We start from the raw sequence: 26,637 nt of genomic DNA, 5'->3' as shown, positions 1-26,637 counted from the left end.
GGCTGCTTTCCAAGTGTGCCGTTCTGCTTCCTGGCCTTCGTGCCTGGAGGGCCTTTCTCCATCCTTCTCACCGGTCAGATCCTGTTCTCAGAGGGGTTCCTGCTCTGGGCTCTGGTGTCCCACTGTCACCTCGCCGGTCCCTGCCTTCCTGGGATCGCTAGGCTTGTCACCTTCCCTTACACTCGAGCATCTTGAGGGTGGGAACCAAATGTTCTGCTTTTTACCCTGAGCATAGAGAAAGGCCCCAGAAATTGATGTGTCTAAAGAATAAGCGAGTCCTGGGATGCGTGCTCTCGCTTCCTGCATTGCTCTGCTTCTGGCAGTGAAAATTTCAACAAAAGGTCACATTGGAACATACTCTTTTGGTTGGATTTACTGCTTATACTTATATCATGTTTTGAAGGAATCTGATACAAATTGGTTTTTGTGAGTAAAATAGAGTTTATGTTCAGTGAACTGAAGCCTATAATTACTATAGTTGACTGACAAACGTGTCCTGGTTTATGTATCACTTGGTGTTTGAGTGGCTTTTTTCCCATAGCAATGAATGCCAAGTATATAAAAAATTTTGTTCCTGTGGTTCTCCTACAGAACATAAAATTCATTTAAAAATTCTTGACTCTGCTAGAATGGTATTCTAATTTTCTTTTTGAGATCTCTACAGGTTTAAACCTGAGAGGTTGGTGATGCATGACTCTTTTTTTCTTAATAAGTTACTCTGTAACATAAGGTGTTCCTAATCATAAACTGTGTGTTTTTCTTTTTGCTAGTTTAATGCTTATATATGTTTTAAAAACCAAGTCCAGAACTAAAAGCTACAGGTACATATTTTAAGAAGTAAATTGATTTAAGAGATGGTTGCATTGCAGGATATATGCTATTAATATTGAGAAAGCTCTTCCCCAAATGCATGTTATCTTCATTTTACTGAATACAAAGTTGGTTTAGAATGCAAATTCTAACAGTTCTAAATTCTGACTCTCTACTGAATCAGGATTTCTGGGGGCAGGCCCAGCAGTCTGGTTTCACAAGCCCTGGAGATGGTTCTGATGCCTGCTCAGGTTTGAGGACCACTGGTTTAGATGTCCTTAATTTGGTTTGTAGTAAATGGAATAGGAAGAAAGGAAGTTGGTTTCAGTTATAACTTTTTTTAATTTAAAAATTTTGAAAGGATAGATTCTTTAACAGTTGTGTAACAGAGACTCTTGTTACATTTTGTCTTCTTTTGAAGGTTTGAACATACACTAAAAGGAAACTGTTTGCTTTATGTGCTTCTCCAGACTGCTGTTCTTGAGTTTATTTAGTGATACCAAAATTATATTAACAAGCATGTGCTTCCTTGAACTGGTCTTAACTGAATTATTTGTATGGCTTTATTTGCTAATTTTCAGGTGGAGTAGATTTGTACTTTTTTTATGTGGTAAAATATACATAACATAAAATTTACCATTTTAACCAGTTCCAAGTGTACAGTTCGGTGGTATTAAGTACATTCACATGTTGTACAGCCATCACCACCATCCGTCTGCAGAACATTTGCATCTTCCCAAGCGGAAGTTCTGTCCCCATTGGACACTAACTCCCCCTCCCCCTCCCCCATCCCCTGGCACGCCCCACCCCTTTTCTACTTTCTGTCTCTATAGATTTGACTATTCTAGATACCTCACATAAGAGAAATTACACAACGTTTGTCCTTTTGTGACTTGCCTATTTCACTTAGCATAATGTCTTCACAGTTCGTTCACGTTGTAACGTGTCAAAAGTTTTTTCCTTTTTTAAAGTTGAATAATCCCACGTATGTGTGTATATATAGATATACACACTACAATTTGTTTATCGATTCATTCATCAGTGGACACTTGGATTGTTTCCACCTTTTGGCTATTGTGTTTACTGTACATTTTTAAAGTCTGGTTTTTGACTATTATGTCAACCAAAAATAAGTGCATATCTCTCTAGGTTTATTTTTTTGGTCTTTTATATTTGATAGATTCCAGATCCAAAAGACAAGTTCCTTGAGGAGTTCAACCACTGTATTTCATTCCACCTATTCAAAATAGATCTTTAAAGTTACATCTCATGATTGCCATTGCTGTTAGTTTCTTAACAAAGAAAGAAGAGCATCTGAAAGTAGATGTAGAATGATGAGCTGGGGGGCATGCACTGAAGCAGAATGGGGGCTCCTGCCATAAAGGAAGGGAAGTGGTAGAGAAAACAGAGAACCGAACACGTCAAGGTCTGTGAGGTACAACTCGTATCATAGGCGTTTAATAAGCAGTGCTTGATAGATATTTTCCTGATAGAGTAAACCAACTCCTACTATCAGCCTACTGATGATGGATTTTTTTATTCTGGTTCATGAGACCGGATAATATTTCCATGGCTCATTACATTCTTTTATGTGGGCAAACACATGGCATCTTTAAAAGCTGACAGCTGCAGGTCCCTGGAATATCAAATGCTCTTCTGAAGTCCACGAATTTATTTTTTACACTCTGGAAAGTAAAACAGTTCTCTGCCAAATACAGCTTAATTTGAAGAAGAATATGCAAAACTGCTATTTTTATTGTCACATATACTCAGTTTGCTCTCCATTAGACAAAAAATTTCATGGATTAGGAATATTTTTGGAAAATCATGGCATGTTTTGGATTCCGTTGGGTCATGGATCAGTCATGTGACTGTTTCAAATACAAAAAATGAAGATAAGAGAAACCCTTCATAGCACTCCAGACATTCTTGTTTGCCTAGGACTTAAGTTAACTGTGGCCTGTGAAACATTTGACCTTCAAGATTTATTGACAGAGACAAGATATCTTAAGTATAAAGATCTACTTAAAGATGTGTATACCTCTATTTTTTCTGACTATTATCCTTTAATTCTCTAACACGGATTGGTTAATGTTGTGCTTTTATTTTGATAATTGAAAAAAATAAACACATTGAGATCATCTGGATACCTATCATATTCATAGCTAAGTGCTATTAGACAGTATATGTTTTGCTTTTAAGTTTATTTTGGGGGCACCAAACAGTAATTTTTTCTTTTTATTGATGTATAGTTGATTTACAATGTTATGTTAGTTTCTGGTGTACAGCAAAGTGATTCAGTTATACGTATATATATTCTTTTTCATATTTTCCATTATGGTTTATTACAAGATATTAAATATAGTTTTCTGTGCTATACAGTAGGACATTGTTGTTTATCTATTTTTTTTTCTTTTTCTTTTTTTTTTTTTTTGCGGTATGCGGGCCTCTCACTGTTGTGGCCTCTCCCGTTGCGGAGCACAGGCTCCGGACGCGCAGGCTCAGCGGCCATGGCTCACGGGCCCAGCCGCTCCACGGCATGTGGGATCTTCCCGGACCGGGGCACGAACCTGTGTCCCCTGCATCGGCAGGCGGACTCTCAACCACTGCGCCACCAGGGAAGCCCTGTTTATCTATTTTATATATAGTGGTTTGTATCTGCTAATCCTAAACTCCGAATTTATCCCTCCTCCACCCCCTTTCCCCTTGGGTAACCATAAGTTTGTTTTCTATGTCTGTGAGTCTGTTTCTGTTTCGTAAATAAGTTCATTTGTGTCTTTTTTTTTTTTTTTTTTTTTTTTGTGGTACGCGGGCCTCTCACTGCTGCGGCCTCTCCCGCTGGGGAGTACAGGCTCCGGACACGCAGGCCCAGCGGCCATGGCTCACGAGCCCAGCCGCTCCGCGGCATGCGGGATCCTCCAGGACCGGGGCACGAACCCGTGTCCCCTGCATCGGCAGGCGGACTCTCAACCACTGCGCCACCAGGGAAGCCCGTTTGTGTCATATTTTAGATTCCACATATAAGTGATATCATATGGTATTTGTCTTTCTGTTTCTGACTTACTTCACCGAGTATGATAATCTCTAGGTCCATGCATGTTGCTGCAAATGGCATTATCTCATTCTTTTTTATGGCTGAGTAGTAGTCCATTGTGTGTGTGTGTGTGTGTGTGTGTGTGTGTGCGCGCATAAACACACACCACATCTTCTTTATCCATTCATCTGTCGATGGACATGTAGGTTGCTTCCATGTCTTGGCTATTATAAATAGTGCTGTGGTGAACATTGGGGTGCATGTATCTTTTTATTTTAAAAAAATTAATTAATTAATTAATTAATTTTATTTTGGCTGTGTTGGGTCTTCATTGCTGCGCACGGGCTTTCTCTAGTTGTAGTGAGTGGGGGCTACTCTTCGTTGTGGAGTGCAGGCTTCTTATTGCGGTGGCTTGTCTTGTTGCGGAGCACGGGCTCTAGGTGCACGGGCTCAGTAGTTGTGGCTCGCAGGCTCTAGAGCGCAGGCTCAGTAGTTGTGGCACACGGGCTTAGTTGCTCCGCGGCATGTGGGATCTTCCTGGACCAGGGCTCAAACCCGTGTCCCCTGCATTGGCAGGCAGATTCTTAACCACTGCAATGCCAGGGAAGTCCCTATATGGATAGTTTGAATTTTATAATTGTATGAGTTTTTGCCTAGTTTGTACATATTTAAGTAACATTATAGTAAAAATAACTGGTTAACATTAAAGGTCCAAGGAAACTTTTATCTTTTAAAAGGAGTTTGTACGTTACTCAAACCGTTTCTCTGAGATAGATTTTGCTATACTTTCATGAATCCAAATCAGTTAGGTCCTTGAATTAGGTTTTGTTTGACACTCAGCCAAGGTTGAAACCAACCAGAGGGTGGGGAGGGAGATAAACATTCACTTGAGTGGCTTGTTGGCTCAACTGTTTTCAGTGATAGTGGGCAGCCCTTCCACACGATGGATCAGGAGTCACAGTTCTTTGACTTAAAATTGAGTATTGACTGGTGAGTCTGAAAATGGAAAATAGGGATAGCAGTGTCTTCAACTTCTGGGTGTGACTTAAATCTGTGGAAATTAACACAACATAAACATTTTGACTCTGCTTTGTCACCATACAGGGGAATGGTGGGGAAAAAATATCTTTTTATGTTTGTGATTCTCATGGTCATGTTTGTTTTTCATGAAGGAAATTTTAGATTGTGAATGGCCCTCAAATACAACTGTATCATGTTTTTAACTTAAAGCTTTTAAGGCAATTTCGTTGGAGAATGTTAGGTAATGGGAAGGCAAAGTAGGCCTGGATGCCATAGGGGGATGGGAAACAATTTCAAAACGAGTTCTACCTTCAGAGGTCTTCTTATCTTATCTCCTGGAGGGGACTGGTAGGGCATTCCTCTGTGCTAGGCTCTGAGCATGCAGTGGGCAGCCGGACAGCATACATCCCCTTGAGGAGACCTGGTTGCATGGGCCCCTGTGGGCAGACGGGGCTCTCACAGCTGAACCACCATTTAAGAAACACTTAAAGAACATCTAGAAGACCTAAGAATAATGACGAGCATGTATCTGGTGCTGTATGCCAGTATCTCATTCATTGCTCACACCTGCTTTGTGGGGTAGGCTCTTCTCCCCTCTCCTCCCCCCCTTTTTTGAGATATAATTGATATATAACATTGTATTCATTTAACAATGTAATGTTTATGTACATATTGTGAAATGATTACCCTAAGTTTAGTTGACATCCATCACCTCACAGTTACACATTTTTTTTTCTTGTGATGATAACTTTTAAAATCTCTTACCAACTTTCAAATGTACAATACAGTATAGTTAACATCCCCAGGACTTACTTAGCTTATAACTGGAAGTTTGTACCTTTGGGATAGGCTGTTATCTTAATCCACTTTACAAATGAGGAAACTGAGATTTAAATTGCTTGCCAAGTAACCATCCCTGCCCTGGCTGCCTCGCCCACTGACTGTGGTGCAGACGGCCCAGGTAGCATGGTTCTGATCCGGTTGCATGTAACCCCAGACCGCCTGCAGCTGGCTCACCTCCAGGCAAACCCGATCTTGCCCCTCCGCAGCCAGCGCTCAGACCCTTGGCTTTCCTGATTCTGGACAGGGCTAGTTTGCAGTCTTTGCTTTGGAGTTCCTCCCTGGTCCTCTTCCCCCAGCCTCGTTCTCCCTGTGATCTGTCTGTGTCTGACCTGGTTCCCAGCTGGGCAGTAAGCTTTCCCCCTAATGCTCCATCTTTGGTGGCTCACAGCCTTTCTTGCTCTTTTCTGTAACAGAAGGCTGGCGCTTGTAGGTGGTACCACTGAGATTCAAATCAAGGCCTGGTGATACTCCAGCCCAGGCTCTCCGTTGGCTCTGCCGTGTAGCTCCTTGGTTTGTGTCTGAGTCCTGAAGTGACGGTGCTGGTGGAGAGGAGGGAAGGGGCGCTGTTGTGTAGCTGAGGTGGATACCTGGTAATTGGGTGGCAGGGGTGGCAGGGAGGGAGTGGACGGCAAGTCGCTAGGAGCTCTGAGTTTAAAATAGTGTGAGGCCATGAGTGCTGGCGCCTTCGGGTAGGCAGTTGTGCAAGGTTACCCAGAGAAGGCTTTTGTCCTTGGAACAGTAGATGACGTTCCAGGATTGTGGGAACAGCAGTCTGATGTTTACGTTCATTCAGGCCATGATGGGAGCTGAGCAATTCGTTTCCTGACGCGAGTTCTTTCCCTTCCAAGTATACTGTGTTTCTTCATTCTGTGGAAAATGTTAATACCATGAGCATTAAGCCTGATTCAGGGCTACCTGTAACCCTAACCTTTCAGAGAACATCTTGTTCCTCAGCAACTCCCCTTCCCCGCGTTTATTTTATGAAAGTTCTCTTCCCAGCTTTGGTCGTTTATCTTTGGGGCCATATTTTCTGCTTCTAGCAACTGAATATAGTATATTTAGCTAATTAATGAGTTATATAACTAAATCCATGTGTTTCTTGTATTTCATATTACAGAGGGAATATTTTACTCAGTGCCTAAATTGAAATAGTATCATTTCTATATCCCCTCTTGGCTTTTTCTTTTCCTTAAAGAAGGAAAGAGACCTATATGATATTACTTACACCTAGTTCCTTTTTTTTCAGTTGGCTAATTATAAACTTAAAATAATTAGTTTCCAACCAAGCCTCGTGATATTTACATCCTGTGTTTTTAGGGCCATGGAGAATATAATTATCATTTTAGCTTGGTGAACACATGGATTTTGGGGGTGCATTTTCAAAGTATAGTAGAGAAGGTAAATGTCAAATGAAAATGTTTAGTTTTTAAAGCCATTCACATTAGAAAGGTTCTCTTCCTCTTTTTGTGCAGAGCCAAGTTGGTTCCTGGACTGTGGGTGGCAGTGTCTTTGCTTAGTGATCACTTTTGTCTTCTTTGAGAAGTTTGTGCATAGCCTGGAACAGTAGCTACATTTTTTGAGTTTTGTACTTATTCTGTGTCAGGGCTGCTAAACACTCTACATTTTCTTTTTTTAATCTTCCACAATTCTGTACGTTAAAGAAGATGAAGAAACTAAGATGAATTGAAGATGAAGAAATTGAGGCTCACTGAAACTGAGTAACCTTCCCAAGGCCCTCTTCTGATGGTAGGACTGGGGTTGAAGGCGGGTCTTCTCTCCCAGGGCCTGTGCTCTGAGACATGACGTTGCTCTGGGACACGCCTGGGTTCAGATCCTGGGATGTGACTTCTTTCCACCTCTGTTTCCTCATTTTATTTTATTTTATTATTATATACTTTAAATAAATTTATTTATTTTATTTATTTATTTTTGGCTGGGTTTGGTCTTCATTGCTGCGTGCGGGCTTTCTCTAGTTGCGGCGAGCGGGGGCTACCCTTCATTGCAGTACGCGGGCTTCTCATTGTGGTGGCTTCTCTTGTTGCAGAGCATGGGCTCTAGGCGCGCGGGCTTCAGTAGTTGTGGCACGCGGGCTCAGTAGTTGTGGCACATGGGCTCTAGAGCACAGGCTCAGTAGTTGTGGCACACGGGCTTAGTTGCTTCGCGGCATGTGGGATCTTCCCAGACCAGGGCTCAAACCCATGTCCCCTGCCTTGGCAGGCGGATTCTTAACCACTGTGCCACCAGGGAAGCCCCTGTTTCCTCATTTTAAAGTGGGGAGAAACTTGTTTCACAGGAAGAGTCTGCCCAGTACATGCATTAATCTTCATGAACCTGCTTATAGTGTGGCTGTGGGGAGGCGGTGCTGGCTCTTTCCCCCTTGCCCACCTTGGTGAGAGCTCTTGGCAGGGTGGGCCCTGGCCTTCCATTCCTGCGTCCCTGGTGCCTGCTCTGCAGTGCCTGTCATGGGCACTGGAGCGAACGTTTCTTGAATAAATGATGTTACGAATTTCTCTAGGTTCTTCTTAGAAGTTTTTTTCTTTTCTTTTTGTTTTCTTATACCACAGGTAGTTAATAGGCTTTTACCTTTGGCCAAGGTGTTACTTGATCCCTTTCTTTTTTTTCATATTTAATAGATTTTAGAACAGTTTTAGGTTTACAGAAGATTGAGCAGATAGTACGGAGTTGCTCTATACCCCTCTACAGCTTCCCCTATTATTAACATCTTGCGTAGTGTGTTTGTTTTAATTGGTGAGCCAGTGTTTATACGTTATTATTAACTAAAGTCCACTGTCTACATTAGGATTCACGCTCTGTGTAGTACAGGCCTGTGGGTTTTGACAAATGTATCATGTCACGTGTCCACAAGGACAGTGTCCTACAGAGTAGTTTCACTGCCCTGTAACTCCTCTGTGCCCCACCCCTTCATCCCTCCCTTCTCCCATCCAGCACTGGCAGCCCCTGGTCTTTTTATTCTCTCGGTAGAGTTGCCTTTTCCAGAGCGTCAGATAGGTGGGATCATACAGTCTGCAGCCTTTTCACACAGGCTTCTTTCGTTAAACAATAATCATTTAAGTTTCTAGCACATCTTTTTGTGTCTCGATAGCCCATTTCTCTTTGTTGCTGAATAAGACTCCATTGTGTGGATGTACCACACACTGTCTGTTATCCATTCACCTTTCATAGGACATCTTGGTTGCTTCCAGTTTTGGGCAATTATGAATAAAGCCTTTATGCTGCGTTCCTTTTCACTTAACCTTGAGTTTTCCAGCTGTGCTGATGATGGCGAATCAAGCTTCTTTATCAGGAAATACTGGTCACTATTAGAAATGCTTCCCTGAGTTGGCCTGCCAATTAAAACTATATGTATTTATGTTTTTATTGCTTTTTTCAGCTTTATTGAGGTGTAAATGACAAATAATAAACTATATGTTTTAAAAATACATAGTTGGATAAGTTTTGACATGTGTAAACGTGTGAAACCATCACCATAGTTACGATAGTGCACATATCCATCACCCCAAAAGTGCTTTATGTCCCATTGTAATTTCTACCTCCTTCCCGTACCAGCACACCTCCACCTCTAGGCAACCGCTGATTTGCTTTTTTTTTTTTTGATTTGCTTTTTGTTACTATAAATTAGTTTGTATTTCCTAGAATTTTACGGAAATAGAATCATAAACTTTTTTTTTTTGTCTAGCCTCTTTGATTCAGCATAATTATTTTGGATTCATTCATTGTGGATGAAAGATAGTTTATTACATTGTATTGCTGAAGAGTGTTCCATTATTTGTATACATTGCAGTGGAAAACATAGGCATTAAAAAAAGATAATACTTTTTGATTCAGTAGTACCTTTCTAATATTTTAGATGTTAGAATCAAGAGTAAAACCTATCATTTATTTTCAAGTTAGGATTAATATTTGTAAACTAGAAAACAAAGGGATACTTTTCAGTTGGTAAACCAAAAAAAAAAAAAAGAGAGAGAGAAGAAACCAGTTACTGAGGTTATATTCTAGGCAGAAAACAAAACTAGATCTTTAACTCTTGGGGAGCTAGAGAGGGAGGGATACAGTGGGTAAAGTTGGGGGAAGAGTTGAACAGGAAGGGAGCTTGCAGGGGTGGGAGGTGTGGCTTCCAGAGGCAGGCAGGGCCGGTGGCCTGACAGTGGTCCCTCTGCCCCCAGAATCTCTTCAGAAAAGGCCTTTGAGCCACCTCAGTCAGCTGTCCTTGAACGAATTAGCTGATGTTTACCTGTAAGTTGGCTTTATGATTGGTGTGCGTTCAGAGGCTGCCTGTTTTTTAAAAAATTTCCCTCTGATGCCAGAAAATTTTAAATAGGTAGCGCAGCCTTCTATTCTGCTTCTAGACAAAAGGCTTTAATTTAAAAAGCCTAGTTGATCAGACAGATTTGAAACTCATACTAGATTCATTTATCAACAAGTACGAATGACTCTTGGGTTTCATGGAGAGAAGAAATTTATCATGAGATTTATTATTTTGGGCATGTGCCGCCACAGCCTTACAGACATTCTAAGGACAGTAACGAGGACAGAGATATGTAGTTGTCAGGTCAGAGTGTTTGCTGCAGATTTCAGTTATTCGTGGTGAGTCAGTCAAGAAGATCAGAGCAACTTCTTGAACTTGAAATGTGGCCACTGAGACTGAGGGACTGAATTTTAATGTTATTTGCTTTTAATTAAATTTAAATAGCCGCATGTGGTTGGTGGCTGCAGGTTATAGAAGAGATGGTTCTGGAGTGCATCTGTTCATTGAGTGGAATGGTAGGAGTTACCCTCATTATTCACATTCATTCTTTCCTCTCCCCTCCTCCCCACTTCCTTTTTTGGGTTAAATGTACATAGTCCAATTTGTGTATGTAAGTTAGATGTGCATTTGTTGGGACCACTCTGTATAACGGAGAACAGTTAGTTAAGTACAAGTACAGTAAGTGATGGTCCATTGGTTTCATAGTCCTTTCTATTTTATTTCAAGTTTTTGTCCTTCATAATTTTGACTGGTTGGCATTTAAAATAACTCTTGAATTTTTGTGAGAAAATAATTAAATGGAACCTGTTACAGTTAATCTCTTACTCTTAGATCAGGAGTGGGCACACGATGGCCTGCTGTCTGTTTTTGTACACAAGCTAAAAATCATTCTTACATTTTTTAGCGGTTGGGAAAAATTCAAAAGACTATTTTATGACATGTGAAAAGTATATGAAATTCAAATTTCAGTCTCTATAAATACAGTTTTATTGGAACCCAACTGTACTCAATTTGCTCACATATTGTCTGTGGCAGTTTCTGTCCTCAAAAGGCAGAGTTGAATATTTGCCACAGAGACTGGCCCAGAAAGCTGAAAATATTTACTATTTGGCCCTTCACTTATGGCAAAGGTTTGCTCACCCCTCTCTTAGATTTTTGAAGGCTTTTATGCAGAAATTGGAAACTTAACTTGAACACCGGACCCTTTGAAAGTTTGATGGTAGAGCGTAATCACTTGGATTGAAGCTCATTTGTTTGCATTTTTTTTTTTTTTTTTAGATGTTGGGGGTAGGAGTTTATTAATTAGTTTATTTATTTTTGCTGTGTTGGGTCTTCGTTTCTGTGCGAGGGCTTTCTGTAGTTGTGGCAAGCAGGGGCCACTCTTCATCGCGGTGCGCGGGCCTCTCACTATCGCAGCCTCTCATTGCAGAGCACAGGCTCCAGACGCGCAGGCTCAGTAGTTGTGGCTCACGGGCCTAGTTGCCCCGCGGCATATGGGATCGTCCCAGACCAGGGATCGAACCCGTGTCCCCTGCATTAGCAGGCAGATTCTCAACCACTGCGCCACCAGGGAAGCCCTTGTTTGCATTTTGAATAATGTATTTATAGGCAGAGGGATTTGTGAATAAATGAATAAAATTTAAAGCACTTGGAGCCACAGTTCCCAAACTGTTCTGAGACACCCCAGAGCACCCCAGTGCTATGGGATATTTTTAATTTTTGAGGAAGCATAGTGATACTCCACATTTCTTAAACACTGCAGACTCCTAGTTCAAGGTAGTTCACGGTTTCAGGATCACACTGCATTTCCTTTGATGGTGTCACATCTTGGTGAAGCTAGGGTTGCAGTGGTTGCTATGCTAAAAGGCAAGTGCCACAGAGGAGTTGGTGTCCAACAGGAAATTAGGGCAGCAGTGTGTTTCCAGCTTGATTCTTAAGAGGTGCACACACCCTCAGGTAATTCTAGTTATTTAGGAATGAAACAAAAACATCTTTTCCTTCAACTTAAGTGCATTATTTATTTCACATGGTTACTAAGTTATTAAGACACAAATGCTTTTTAAATTGTTTGGACCTAATAATCTAATAAATGGTATTTCTTTTGGCCTTGGGGCACTGTGAAAAAATTGCTGAGATTCCAAGGGTGCTGTGAACCGAAATTTGGGAACCTCTGACACAGAACACCAAGTGACAGTGCTTTAAAGGACAGATGACCCCAGATAAGCCAGTCAGAAATGTCATCAATGATTATCTTCAAGAAAATAAACCCACTGGAAGTATGGAGCCCCCAGGGTATTGACTTAGATGTCAATCTTGAGATCTTTCAGAAAGTGACACAGTTGGACAAGTGAGGGTGGCTATAGTTTTCTAACCTAAATTAAAATGCAGAAGATGCAGTTAATCAAGCATACTCATTATCCTTTGAGTTTTATTTGAAAACCCAGTAACTCTGTCAGTCTATTAAATTGTGTTAACAAAAGTTTGCAGGTGGTCTTGCCTGGAAATTCTTGAAGAGGAACACATTACAAGAACTTTGAGGTACAATATTCTGGAAGGCCTTGCTGAGTCACTGCTTTCACGATACAGCATCCACATATGTGTTAGGTTTGGCAAGGAGAGAAGCACAAGAATGTGTGCTCCATCTTCAACCAGGGCCCACCTGAGACTGGCTTCCTGTTGTGCATTGTATCTAAAGCAAGAGCCCCGTGCTAGCCTTGCTTTAGCCAATGTAAACAAGCCAGTTTGTAAGCAGGCTTAGATGATTCTTTTTCTTCTAAGCAGAATTCTTTGTTTTCCTACTTGTTTTGACCTCATAGTGATGGCTCAGATACTTAGATGCCATGGTACTCTTTGCTGAACATTATAAAATAATAACATGTAGACATTTCCCATGAACCAGGAACAGTTTATTAGCAGGACACGTGACTGTCGTATGTGCAGTGTGAAATCACAACCACAGTTCACTGTATATTGCAGGGAGAGTTCAGGGGGTGGCGGGCACTGTGCAATTATACTTTATGGGCGACGTCCCAGTTCTTTGCTAATATTTGCCTGCTGCTCTGTTGTACCCACTCCTTTGTTTCTTTGCTCACTGATATTTTTTTTTTGCGGGGGGGAGGTCATGAACTAGTGCTTGTTTCTAGGACCCAAAGGATTAGGAAAATTTGTGGTAGAAAATCTTAAAATGGGGGCTTCCCTGGTGGTGCAGTGGTTGAGAGTCCACCTGCCGATGCAGGGGACACAGGTTCGTGCCCCGGTCCGGGAAGATCCCACGTGCCGCGGAGCGGCTGGGCCCGTGAGCCACGGCTGCTGAGCCTGCGCGTCCGGAGCCTGTGCTCCGCAACGGGAGACGCTACAACAGTGAGAGGCCCACGTACCGCAAAAAAAAAAAAAAAAAAAAAAAATCTTAAAATGGGTAGAACTCTCTAGGAACAACTTGTGTGGCTGTTCGGAACGAGACCATCGCCCTGAATTTGGGTTCAGAGCGCTTCCATCCCACTTGTCATTCAGATCTGCAAGAATGCTGCCTTTTGGAGTAGAGTCAAGTACATGGGCATCACGAACCAGATATTTTAAGAGGTCAAAAACCCTACTACTGGGACTTCCCTGGTGGCACAGTGGTTAAGAATCCGCCTGCCAGTGCAGAGGACACGGGTTTGATCCCTGATCCGGGAAGATCCCACATGCTGTGGAGCAACTAAGCCTGTGAGCCGCAACTACTGAGCCCACGTGCCACAACTACTGAAGCCCGCGTGCTGCAGCTACTGAAGCCCGTGAGCCTAGAACCCGTGCTCCGCAACAAGAGAAGCCACTGCAGTGAGAAGCCTGTGCATCTCAGCAAAGAGTAGCCCCCGCTCACCCCAACTAGAGAAAGCCTGCGCGCAGCAACGAAGACCCAACGCAGCCAAAATAAAACAAAAAACAAAATACAAAGAAACCCTACTACTGTTTTTTTTCTTTTTGTATACTATTTTAAAATATCATAGTATGGATAAATCAGATTATTGACCTCTCTGTGGAATTAAAACTTTTTACGTGTGAAGTCTTTTAATTTTGTGGGTAATTTTTACCAGGTCCTTTAGAATTGTGTCACTGTTGCCTGCTAATAGCCGTCTGAAGGCCCGTTAAGGGGCAGGTGGGTGGTAAAGGTGGAGTCCAGTGTGAGTGAAGGGCGGAGGACACAGACGGTCACTGGAAGTGGTGACTTTCCTTCCTGCAGGCCCGACACGCCAATTGGCACAAATGCCCCGAGTCTGTGTGCTGTTTCCCAAGAGAAAAGATGTGGATTTTAGAAGCAATTCTGAAGTTTCTTATCCTTTAACAAAAATATTTCATGTTTAGGACTGTTGAAGCAAAGGAGTGGATTTATGAGTGAAGGAAACTGTGATGTGTTGGTGCAAAATTCCCCACGTTTCTTCTCAGTGTTTGCGCATTCCCCCTCTGTTGTGCAGAGTAATGTATGTTGAAATGGCTCATTTATCAAAAGTAAACAGAGCTGGTTTATATCATTGTGCACTGTGAGAGTGCGTGTTGGGAGAAAGGGATACGTTCCTGGTAAAACTGTCTAAAATGTTTGGAGTTGCAAGAGTTTTGGTGCATGGTATGTGAGCAGTGCATTCACCATCTGTTCTTTCAGCTATAATTGTGCCCTCCACAATATTCATCAAAATCACATTTCAACGAGAAGGTTCTAGAAAAGAAATCAACCTCTTATTGGGTTATGTGATCCTCTTAGATGCCCTTTCCTTAGACATTATGGCACCATAGTTTGAACTCAGGTCTTTTCCAGACTAAATATTGCCGCTGGAAAAAGTGTGTTATGTATGGATACCAAGGGGGAAAGGGAGGGGTGGGATGGATTGGGAGATTGCGATTGACACATATACACTATTGATACTATGTATAAACTAGACGACTAATGAGAACATAGTGTATATAGCACAGGGAACTCTACTTACTGCTCTGCAGTGACCTAAATGGGAGGGAAATCCAAAAAGGAGGGGATGTATGCATGTGTGTGGCTGATTCATTTTGCTGTGCAGTAGAAACCAACAGAACATTTTAAAGCAAGTATACTCCAATAAAAATTAATTTTTAAAAAAGTGTGTTATCAGGACCATGGAATTTGAGGTTGCCTAAGATGAAATTCATAATTTAAACTTCAGATATGTTTGATCTTAAAGGGAATGGCTTGGAGTATATTAAATTTTTATATATATCTTTTTAGTTTTAGTATAATCATTATATTTTCTTGTTTGATTTTACCAGTGGGTATCCAGCCTGCTGTTATGACTTGATATATTGGTCTATCTGAAGACTGGTGATTGAGGGAAATGACTTTGGGTTAAATATAGCACTTACTACTATAATTGTGTGTGCCATTTTACCGTTGTTCCTTTGTTGGTCTTGTACTGGTTTGAAAATAGCTAATCTGATAGGGTTGTCAATAAGTATTTGGATGAATGAAGTATATCATGACTAACTGGATTATAACTTTTCTTTGAAAGGGCTCAAATTTCTACAAATTTTGGTTTTATCAATATCTTGTTAAGTATGAACACATTTATTCACAAACGGCCTGTGATTTGGAACCTCGGTTTAGAGGTGGAGTGCGAGGGCCCACCGAGGGCTGAATTGTGAGAAGGTGCAGTGCAGGGCCCCCGGGTTCCCTGGGTACTTGTCACTTTTCACGTCTGGAATTAGCTTGGATGTTTATCTGCTTTTGAGTTTCAGCCGCAGACGTGGAGCTTGCTGCTGTCGGGGCAGCGACCCCCGCGCTCTAGCTGCTCCCCGGGAACCTGGCAGCCTCCCTGGGGCTCGCCCAGCTCGGCTTCCTTTTCGTTCTGCTCCTGTCCCTCCCACCAGGGATGTTTCCTTCTCTTTAGGTTACCCACCCTTGAAGACCCCCGGCAGACGTACTTCCTCCGAAAAGCCTCTGGAACCACCCAGCCGGGGCGTTGTTGTCATACAGCCCCTTCGGTGGTGGCTCACCTCTCCCTGGGGCCTCTCTGCTGCCCTTGTCTACAGTCGTGTGCTTCTGTGTCTTCCACTCGAGTGTTTTCCAGAACCTTAGCCTAGGGGCTGCGTTATGGTAGGCCCTCTTTACGTAGCTGTTGTTTTGAGACTCCGTGAATTGTAGAAATATAACTCTGAGGGACTTTGGTCAACTTGCCATGTTTTCTTGATATGTTGTATATTTCTTTGAACACTGGCAACTTCTAAGAGAGACTTAAGCCATGTTTAGCTTTTTCACTTACTGATTCTTTCCAGGGTAGAACCCTATCTGTTCATGAGGGTCAAGTCTGGTGCCACAGGATAGCCAAGTTGAGGGAAAGCAACTGGCTTAGTTTGTTGGCTAAATTGGGTATGAACATAGTTCAATTTAAAGGTAGGTTCTTTAAATGGAATTTCTTTTAAATGGGTTTTCCTGGCACTGTGCAATGTTAAGCTCATTAATTCACAAGTTGAAATGTCTTCACTAAAATATGGTTTTCTTTAGCACAGTACTAGCTTTTAATATGTCACAATTGCATTCAGAGGTTGGTTAAAAACCGAAAGTACTGTTGCCAAGCTCCCAAATTGCAGGCTCAGAAATCCCTTTTGAAAGAGGAAGAGTGGGTGTAGGAAGGTAGGCGGGAGTTGTTACCCAGAAGCAACTCTCCTCTCAGGGGCAAGTGGAAAAGGCTTTAGTGCTGCTTTTACCATTGAAATGATTGCTAAGTTAGACAAAAAGAGTGAGCAAATGACTACAATGGTTCTTTCTCTTCCAAAAGTAATTTTTCCTTTTAAGAGGAGGAGACATCAAAGAACGTTTCTCCCCCTCTGAAGAAATTACTTCTGGAAGAGTTACTTTTGTTCGGCCTTTCTTTTTTTTGTTTGTTTTTTTTTTGTATGTGTGTGTGCAGTATGCGGGCCTCTCACTGTTGTGGCCTCTCTCGTTGCGGAGCACAGGCTCCGGATGCGCAGGCTCAGCGGCCATGGCTCACAGGCCCAGCCGCTCCGCGGCATGTGGGATCCTCCCAGACCGGGGCACGACCCCGTGTCCCCTGCATCAGCAGGCGGACTCTCAACCACTGCGCCACCAGGGAAGCCCTGTTCGGCCTTTCTTGATTTTTGTATTTGCTAAATATTGAGTGTGATTAGGAAATGACTTGATAATATTGCAGATAGTTAGCAAAAAAAGAAGAAGACATTTGAAAGTTACCTCTGCTCTTCTGACGCAGTGATTGGAACCTGGTGAGCGTTGAAACATGGGGTTCTTCCTCACTTCTGTCCTAGAAATTTCTTCCTGCGGAGATAAAATTGAAGGCCTGCTAGTGTGGGCTCTTTGGCCCAAACAGGGTTTTATTAAAATAGGGAAGCTTCATAAAATCCGGATTTCTGGCTTCTCTTGAAAAACCATAAGCTGGAGCTCCCTGGGCCTGTGTCTCCACCGAGCTGCAGTGAACGGCCGCGGGCAGGAGGCCCCACAAGGAGGAGCAGGTGCGCCTTGGGTTAGGGCTGTGGGCAAACCTAAAATTTGTGTACATTTTCACGTATAAAATGGGACAATGTTGTATTTAATCAGTTACTTGCAAAAGCACTGTTGGTTTACATGTGGACTTTTCCCCCCAGGGTTACCTTTTCCTATTAATATTTTTCCCAACTTTCTATTTTGAAAAATTTCTATTAAAAAAAAGTTGAAAAAGGGACTTCTCTGGTGGTCCAGTGGCTAAGGCTCTGCGCTCCCATTGCAGGGGGCCTGCAGTGGGAGCGCAGAGCCTTAGGGATCGAACCAGGGTTCGATCCCTTGTCAGGGAACTAGATCCCACATGCAGCAACTAAAGATCCTGCATGCTGCAACAAAGATCCTGTGTGCCGCAACTAAGACCGAGCGCGGCCAAATAAATAAATAAATAAATATTTTAAAAAAGCCAACAACAAATGTCATTAAAAAAAAAAGTTGATAAAGTATAGCGAGTACCTGTATACATTTCACCCAGGTAAATTAACACATTTGCTTTATCTCGCTTTTTCACACACATACACACCATTTTTTTTTTTTTGGCAGAACCATTTGAAAGTAAGCTGAGTATTAACACTCTTTCCCTAAATACTGAAGAACAGACGTCCTCCTACATAACTGTCATCATTATCACACCTGAGAAAGTTGACACTGATAGAATAATATTATTTAATATGGAGTACATAGAGTTATTTTTATTCCAATCCAGGAACCAGCACAGCATTGCATTCCATAGTCCTGTCTCTTCAGTTGTCTTTATTCTAGATACTTCCCTGCTTTCTTTGTTCACCTTTCAAGACATGGACAGTTTCTCTTTTTTAAGAGTCCGGGCTGGTTATTTTGTAGAATATTCCATAATTTGGATTTGTCTGATTGCTCCCCATGATTAGCTTTAGTTTGCCGTTTGCGTCGTGGGGACTTCGTGGGTTTGTGTGTGCTTCCATTGCAACCATTGGGTTGTCAGATTGTCCCAAGTTCAATCGTTTGGTTAAGGTGATGTCTACTAGATCTTTCCCTTATAGAGGTACCATTGTGCCTTTGTCACTAATGATCGGCAGGACGATAATTTGAGACTGTGGTATCTTCCAACAACTACCTTTCTGTAGCAACCATTGATGATCCTTGCCTGAATCAGTTATTATAAATTGATAGTTGCAGAATGATGATTTTTCTAATTCTGTCATTCCTTCTATGATTATTAGGTGATCTTTTTCTGTAAAATTTCCTCCCCTGCCCATTTTTCTTGAGGATCACTCTATGATTTATAAAGCTTTACCACCTTTTTTCTTTCTGGTGCTCAAATTATCCTGGGATTGGCAAGTGGAACCCCTTCAGGCTGGTTCCCCATCAGTCGTTGAGCACTTCCTTGATCTCTGGTAAGAAATACTTCAGACTAACCTTGACCTTTCCTTGCTCCAGACTTGTGATCAGCCATTTCTCCAAGGAGCACAGCTTCCTTTTTAGTAGAGAATGGTATTTAGGAAACAAGATCTGGATGCCAAGTTTGCTCATTGCAACTGAGGTGTCATCACTTCTAGGCCCTTCCTATGGATAGAGCTAGAACATATATTAATGTTTTTAATAAAATCAGAATGCTGCTATTTTTCAGAGGCTTCAGAAACTTTATAGGTTGTAGTTCATGCTGAAGAACTAGGGTACTGGTATCCTAAGCAGTTTCAGAGACTAAAGTTTTGTCAACTTCTTGCAGTCTTCCTTTTCCTTAACCCTCTAGAAAGTTAGGGTTTTCTATGCTAACTGCACGCAGGACTCATTAACTTCACATATCTCTGAAAGATAGGCCAGGGTAAGTGAGCACAGAAGCAAAAAGCTGGATTCATTGGTTTATTTAGGAAGCTTTTATTCCGTATTTCAAAAAATGTTTATTGAACAGTGACTCTCTTCTTACTAGGCATTCAGTAAGGTCCTTGTTCTCCTGGATAATCAAAGAGAAAAAGGACTTGGCCTCTGCCCTGTGGCTGAGTGTCACCCTGCATCTGGTGGCAGGGTGATGGATGTGGAGGGAGGAGGGTAGATGCTAACTAACCACTTTCCACAACGACAGAGCTTTGGAGAGGAACATACCGATTCCTGTGTTAGTGGCTCGTTAGCCTGGATGCCTCAGATGCCATTTGGTTGGGGCATACCGAGGTAAAAATGAATGTCTCTGCAAACATGGGGGGATAATTTTACAGGGAATGGAAATTTTTTACTATGTTTTAAATTCAGGGCTCGCTTGTGTGGGTAATGCCTTGTGCTGACCACTCTATTTCAAGAATTTAAAGATGTGGGTATTTTGAAAATGATATATAATAGGTACTTAAATAGGAGAGATCCGAGCCTAGGTTGTTTCTTGCTAAGTGCTTACTCTACCTTTTATGTAACTTAAAAAGAAATTGTTTTGTTTGAAGCCCTTGTATTCTCAATTTCTTGATATGTCATAGTGCTGGAATGGACAAAGCCAGTTTTTTTTTTTTTTTTATGTAGTAACATTTAAAAGTCAGTTTAGACAGTGTCAGTGTGTAGAACAAATGATAGTCAGCAATTTTTTTTTCTAGAATTGTTTGTGTGTGCAGTACTTAATACTAACAAATTTTAGGGCCTCATGGAGGCCTAAATTATCTATGTTACAATCTCAGCAGCTGAATAAACTTCTTAAATGTTGTTTATTATAATATGCATTAAGAGAATTATCGTGTGATTTATCATCCCATGGTAGCAGTCACGGAATTCAGAATATATTTGAATGGTGGGGAGTACATAAGTATGAAGAATATATTTTCAACTCCCAAAGTAAAAACATTTAAAAAGCAAATGTAATTGGTCACCATGTGGGTTTTGCCTCCCTTCCTGACCATCTGGTCACATGGTGGTGTTCCCTCCTTCCCTGAAGAAGAGGGCGGGGCCTTCTGTTGGTCCTGGTCTCCCCACCCCCCACCCCCGTTGTGCTCTCGGGGCCTGGCTACGTGGCTGGTGCTGAGCAGGGATGTTCCTTGTCACGGCGTCACTGCAGGCCCCCATTTCCCTCCTCTGCCTGCTGTGGTTCTGTGCTCACACCCCAAGGTATCCTCGAAGTCGCGCTCCTGGGTTCACTTTCCTGGAAATGCTCTCCCCTCATCACTGACTATGAACAGCCCTTTCCATGCTTTGAGGCCCGGTGTAAATGCCTCCTCTCCCTGGAAGCCTTCCGAAGCCTCTGTCCCTCTGTTCCTCTAAGCTGTGTGTTTTCTTCTCCTTAAGCCCTTACAGCACTTGCTTATTCTTAGGACACTCTTGTGTATTTCCCTGACACCGTTTCCCGAACTGTCCGCTTCCTCTTCCCCTCCCTCCCATGTTGCCTAGCTTGGTACAGTATAAATATATAGACAGCAGGAGGGCAGCATACATTTTTCAGATTGGGGTAACTTTATAATGTTACAGAGAGAAGATGAGATACCGGAAAACTGAGAATTACTTGGAATGAAATGGTCGTGAACATCCTGGGTGGAGGAATTGCTAGGTCACTCTGGTGTTTTACGGGGTCTTCTGTGAGTGCTCGTGTGATGAGTATACTTACATCCAAATGGTCGAGCCTGTTGAAGGGGAGCGTCAGGTAACTTCTCCAAGAAGGCCAATTTTTTTTAGTATGATGGTGCTCTGAAACTACTTGCACCTTGTTAGAAGTGCAGTCAGAGCAATCTGTGCCATTTCCACACTTTCATTAATCTTTCCACACCGTAAATTTCTTCCTTAAATCTGTGCTTGGTTGTCATTAATTTAAGATGGGGTGTAAGATGGGGTGTCTCAATTCCCCTTGCTCCCGTTTCCACTCCCGCATAAGAGGGGGGTGGCGTCTGTCAGTCTAACACGACACCATCTCACGGTACCGTCCCTTATTGTAGGGGAGGCAGAGCTGCGAGGCAAGCCCTGGGCTTCCTTTTTCAGGTTTCTTCGTACAGCCAGACACTTGTCATCGCACGCCCTATGGTTTCCTGTCTTTGCACACCTGTGATCCTTTGGATGGCTTAGGTTTTAGTGTGAATTCAACAGTATCTTTAGTTCAGTAATCTTCACAGATTGCTACAGAGCAAACTAAATCTGGTGCCTAAGTACATTCTCTAAAAGTTTGGATGAATTATGTAGCAAGTCTTTTTCTTTCTTTTTTCTAAATTAAGTTTTTTTCATTTTGAGATAATGGTAGACTCGTAGTATATTAATAACATGTTATTCCCAAGGAATATTATGGAGTGATTCCATGTGCTCTCTACCCATCTTCCCCAAATGGTAACATCCAGGGAAACTGTTGTACATCATCACAACCAGGATATTGACATGATGCAGTCAAGACAGAACATCTCCCAAGTGCCCCCCGTCTTGTTGCCCTATTATAGTCACACCCACTCCCCTCCCACCCCCCACCCTTCTTTAACCCTGGCAACCACTCATCTGTTCTCCATTTCTATAATTTTGTCATTTCAAGAATGTTAAAGAAATGTTTAAGTTCACGATTCAATTTGATATAGTTTTTATGTAAGGTGTGGGGTTAGGTCGAGGGGTTGAGGTCTTTTTTTTTTGCCTGTGGGTGTGTAATTTCTCCAGTAATATGTGTGAAAAGGCCATCCTTCTTCCATCGAATTGCTTTTGCAGCTTTGTTAAAAAAAAAAGTCAGTTGGGCATGTTTGTGTGGGTCAGCTTGTGGCTCTCTGCTCTGTCCGTTGACCTGTGTGTCTTTCCCTCCACGCGTGCACAAAGCCTGCATTCCTGTAGCCGTGTAGTAAGCTTTCATACCGAGGAGAGGGATGCCTCCCAATGTGGTCTTCTTTTTCAAAATTGTTTTGGCTATTTTCATTCTTTCTCCTTTCCATATAAATTTTAAAATCTTGTCTATAAGCTACAGAAGAAAATCTTGCTGTGATTTTGATAGGAATTATGTTAAAACTCTATATCCATATGGGGAAAATTGACGTCTTTACTATATTGAATCTTCCAGTCCATTAACGTTGAATGTCTTTTTCTTTTTAAAATAATGAAAGCTTAAGGTGTAAAGATGAAGATAGCTGTGATGTAATGTGTTGCCATGTATTAAGAGGTGATTTTATTCCAGGGAGACTATCAATGACAGACTGTCAGGTTGCATCTTTGTTCAATTCCTTTTTAAAAATTTTATTCGTAGGCCTATGAAAGGAGGTTCCCTACGTGTCCTTTGATTCCGATGTTTGTGGACAGTGACACTGTGAATGAATTCAAGAGTGAAGATGGGGCTGTTCATGTTATAGAAAGGCGCTGCAAACTGGATATAGATGCCCCTAGACTGTTGAAAAAGGTAACTGAAAAGGACACCTTAAAAGGCAGTCCCCCCAAAACCAAAATGAATTTATGCTTATAGCTTCTGTTGCTCTTGTTATTAACCCGTTTTCTTTCTGTTTCTGTTTTAAAGATTGCAGGAGTCGATTATGTTTATTTTATCCAGAAAAACTCACTGAATTCTCAGGAACGTACTTTGCACATTGAGGCTCGTAATGAAACGTTTTCTAACCGCGTCATCATCAACGAGTACTGCTGCTACAGCGTGAGTAACTGGCGTTCAGGCAGAGGCGCAGAGCGTGCTGGCGCGGAGCTTCTGAGAGTTGTTTGGCCACTGCTTTAAGCAGTGCATGAGGGCTGCCTTTGTCTGAGAGGGCAGTTCTTCATCACGTAAAGTCACTGGTTTCTGATGCGCGGGAGCGGCAGGTGTGCTGTACTGCAGGGTGGATCACGTTGTTGTAGCAGTTTAGGTGGCCAAGTGGTGGCCTGACTTGTTCTTTAATACTAATATGCCACGTCTTTTCTGGCCACTCTAACACTTTAGAAATGTGTATTGAGGGACCCAGGCTACTGTGTCCCCTGAAGATTGGAGCTGAGTGTGTTTATCTGCCCCCCGTCTTCACTGCTCACCACCCTGTTTCAAGAACTTCTCTGACCAGATTACTGGGAAAACCTAATAGGTCTCTCTGCTTCCACCCTTACTATCCTACAGTGTGTCCTCAACACTGAATCCAAAGTGATCCATTTAAAGTATGTCAGATCATGTCATGCTTTCTTTGGGCTCAAACCCCTGCAGTGTCTCTGCATTTCACTCAGAGGAAAAGCCCAGAGGCCTTGCAGTGGCTTACGAGGCCCTGTTTTCTCCTAATCTCTCCTCTGCTGTCCTGCCTGCCTTGGGCACAGCCTGCCCGCTGTCTCGCTGACTGTGGTCGCGTAGGCGACCTTCCCGAAGGACCTCTGCTCCTTCTGCCCCCAGAGCTCCGCTTGACTCCCGTCCTTACCTCCTTCCAGCTTCGCTCAGATCTCCCCTTCTCGAGGAAGCCATCCCTGAGCGCCCTATTCAGTTCTGTAACCTGCCCTCCATTCCTTTTAACCCTGCACCAACTTTCCTTTTTTCCATAGTGCTTATCTTCCAACAATGATATAATTTCTTACCTGTATGTTTATGGCCAATTGTCAGTCTCCCCCTGCTAGACTGGAAGCTTCACAAGGCAGGGATCTTGGTTTTGTTCATGGTGGAGAACATGGCTCGATGAATATGGTGAATGAATGAATAAATGAATGACTGAACCAAGAACGAAAATGAAGCTCTCCTTCTAGTAGTCACTTTTAGACTCTTTTAGAAACATTATTTGAGCCTTTTCATGAATTTGAACCTCTCTGTGTAATTTTTCCATCCGCTGTTTTCATGATAATAACATCGTTAGTAAAATAAGCGTTTTTCCTGGGTACCAGTTGACTGAGGAGCAAATGATATTCTCAGTTGTCAGTATAATCAGTGGGAATACTTTCTCTTTTGCCTGCAGGTTCACCCTGAAAATGAAGATTGGACCTGTTTTGAACAGTCTGCAAGTTTAGATATTAAATCTTTCTTTGGTTTTGAAAGTACAGTGGAAAAAATTGCAATGAAACAGTATACCAGCAACATTAAAAAAGTGAGTCTGTCTTGGGATTTTAAGGAAGAGGGTGGGCGGGAGTCTCTTCCGGAGGCTGGGAATGGGTTAGTCAGGGCTCCCGGGGGTGGAAGGGGTGGGCGGGGCTGCAGGTGATGCTGGTCGCTGGGGGACAGAGGAGGAGGGGTCTGTATCAGTATGGGATTAGGAGTGCTTTCTGAAGGCTTGTTGTTTTTTTTTTTTTTTTTTTTGCGGTATGCGGGCCTCTCACCGCTGTGGCCTCTCCCGTTGCGGAGCACAGGCTCCGGACGCGCAGGCTCAGCGGCCATGGCTCATGGGCCCAGCCGCTCCGCGGCATGTGGGATCCTCCCGGACCGGGGCACGAACCCGTGTCCCCTGCATCGGCAGGCAGACTCTCAACCACTGCGCCACCAGGGAAGCCCTGAAGGCTTGTTTTAAATGCTACTGGAAAGCATTCGGATTGAGACACAAAGCACATGTTGAGTACCAGTGTGGTAGATCAGTGCTTTTAACTAGTTATATAAAAAATTCCATCTTAGATATGATGTCCTAGACCTTTAGAGAAGAGGAAGTAAGATTATGGAAAAAAAAAACCCACAAAGGCATTTGGCTTTTCTTTTTCCTATTTATGTAACTCAGTTTTTATCACGGTTTTAAAAACCCGTGAGGGATGAATAATTTGAAAGCTCAGTATATACTAACTGTAAAACCGCTTTTGCTTCAAAGGGAAAAGAGATCATTGAGTACTACCTTCGTCAGCTAGAAGAAGAAGGCATCACGTTTGTGCCCCGCTGGACTCCACCTTCCCTTGCACCCTCTTCAGAGATGTCCTCATCCTGCAAGAAACCAGCAGCGCCGTTGGCTGTAGTGGTCCCAGACCCTGCGCTAAAGGAAGGGCTGAGCAGCGAGCCCCTCAGCACCCCGAGTGGGGTGCCCGAGCCCGCGGCTGGGACCCCTGACGGTGAGTCTGAGAGAGGCTTCGCTCTGAGAGCAAGACTCCAGGCTTACCTCGACCCATTGCCTCTCGGGACGCTTAGAGGTTACACGAGCAGAAAATTGATCTTGTTACTGTCCCCTTTGCTCTGGCTTATATAACACGTTGATTTTATTTTTCTCTTAGAATGAAGAAACTTCCTTCTAAGAAAAAAATGTTTTTCTTATTTTTATGAGTTTATAAAAAATGGGCAGGAAGGGGCATATCAAGTTATTCTTTTATTGAGACCAGGAAATGTTTTTCATTTTAGTTGAAGGTATCTTCAGGGAATTGTAAGGTAGGAACTGATCTTTTTAACACAATTATATCATCACCAAACACATTTTAGGCTTACTAGGTTCAAGGCACTGTTCTAAGCACTTTATGAATGTTCACTCATTTCATAATCGTTCCTTTTAGGTAGGAAATGCTTATTGTCCTCATTTTATACATGAGTTAACTAAGGCTCAGTGGCAAGCTCCACCATGCCGTGCCGCCTTTCTTGTGCGTTATGCCCGTGCGCGCGCGCGCACACACGCACACACCCCCCTTTTTTATTTCTCAACCTTGTGCCCATTGTAAAATAAGAAAATACAAGGAATTCTGCCCTCATAAGTTTTGTTGAATTATTGGCATTTATCTTTCCATACGTTCTTCTCTGTGGCTCAACTGCGCCCTTGGTTACTTTTCAACAGGTGGCAGGTGGCAGGTATTTTAGTTAGTTTGGCAATATGTTTTATTTTTCACTTTGGGAATTTTTCTTTGCTATGCTTAATTTGAAATCTCATTCTTCCAGTTTATGTTACCTCATGAGGAAGATTTCTTGTGGTTTTTTTTTTTTTTTTTTTTTTTGGTGGTACGCGGGCCTCTCACCGCTGTGGCCTCTCCCGTTGCGGACCGCAGGCTTAGTGGCCACGGCTCACGGGCCAAGCCGCTCCACAGTATGTGGGATCTTCCCGGGCCGGGGCACGAACCCGTGTCCCCTGCACCGGCAGGCGGACTCTCAACCACTGCGCCACCAGGGAAGCCCTCTTGTGTTCTTGAACAGGCAAAATAGGTCTAGATCCACTTGTTTTATTTCATAGTTTTATATGATGTGCGTCCTCCTCATGTAACTTTGAATTAAGTATCATTAAATATCTGTAACAGCCGTCATTCTGTCATGAATAGAGTTGATATTTTGCAAACAGAGTAGATCTGGTGGTAGTCGGGGGGGTGTAAAGGAATCGGCACGTTTCTGTGTGGCTCTGGCAGTGATTGGGCTTAAAGACT

At 42.6% G+C, this 26,637-nt stretch overlaps 1 protein-coding gene across 1 annotated transcript in view; it reads left to right on the top strand.

Annotated features, from left to right (window-relative positions):
* Positions 1 to 26,637, top strand: part of SEC14L1 (SEC14 like lipid binding 1) — a gene marked incomplete at both ends in the record, with an annotated part of 47,684 nt that overhangs the window by 9,315 nt on the left and 11,732 nt on the right. The window contains 4 exons of the mRNA XM_079725428.1: positions 22,628 to 22,777; positions 22,892 to 23,023; positions 24,285 to 24,413; positions 25,119 to 25,353. Coding sequence (XP_079581554.1) covers positions 22,628 to 22,777; positions 22,892 to 23,023; positions 24,285 to 24,413; positions 25,119 to 25,353 — 646 coding nt within the window. The remainder of the gene's footprint in view (positions 1 to 22,627; positions 22,778 to 22,891; positions 23,024 to 24,284; positions 24,414 to 25,118; positions 25,354 to 26,637) is intronic.

The sequence above is a fragment of the Hyperoodon ampullatus genome, assembly GCF_949752795.1.
Source record: "Hyperoodon ampullatus genome assembly, chromosome: 19".
NCBI classification, from domain to species: Eukaryota; Metazoa; Chordata; class Mammalia; order Artiodactyla; family Ziphiidae; genus Hyperoodon; species Hyperoodon ampullatus.
Note: the sequence above shows the minus strand (reverse complement) of the source record. Positions and strands in the feature narration are given on the sequence as shown.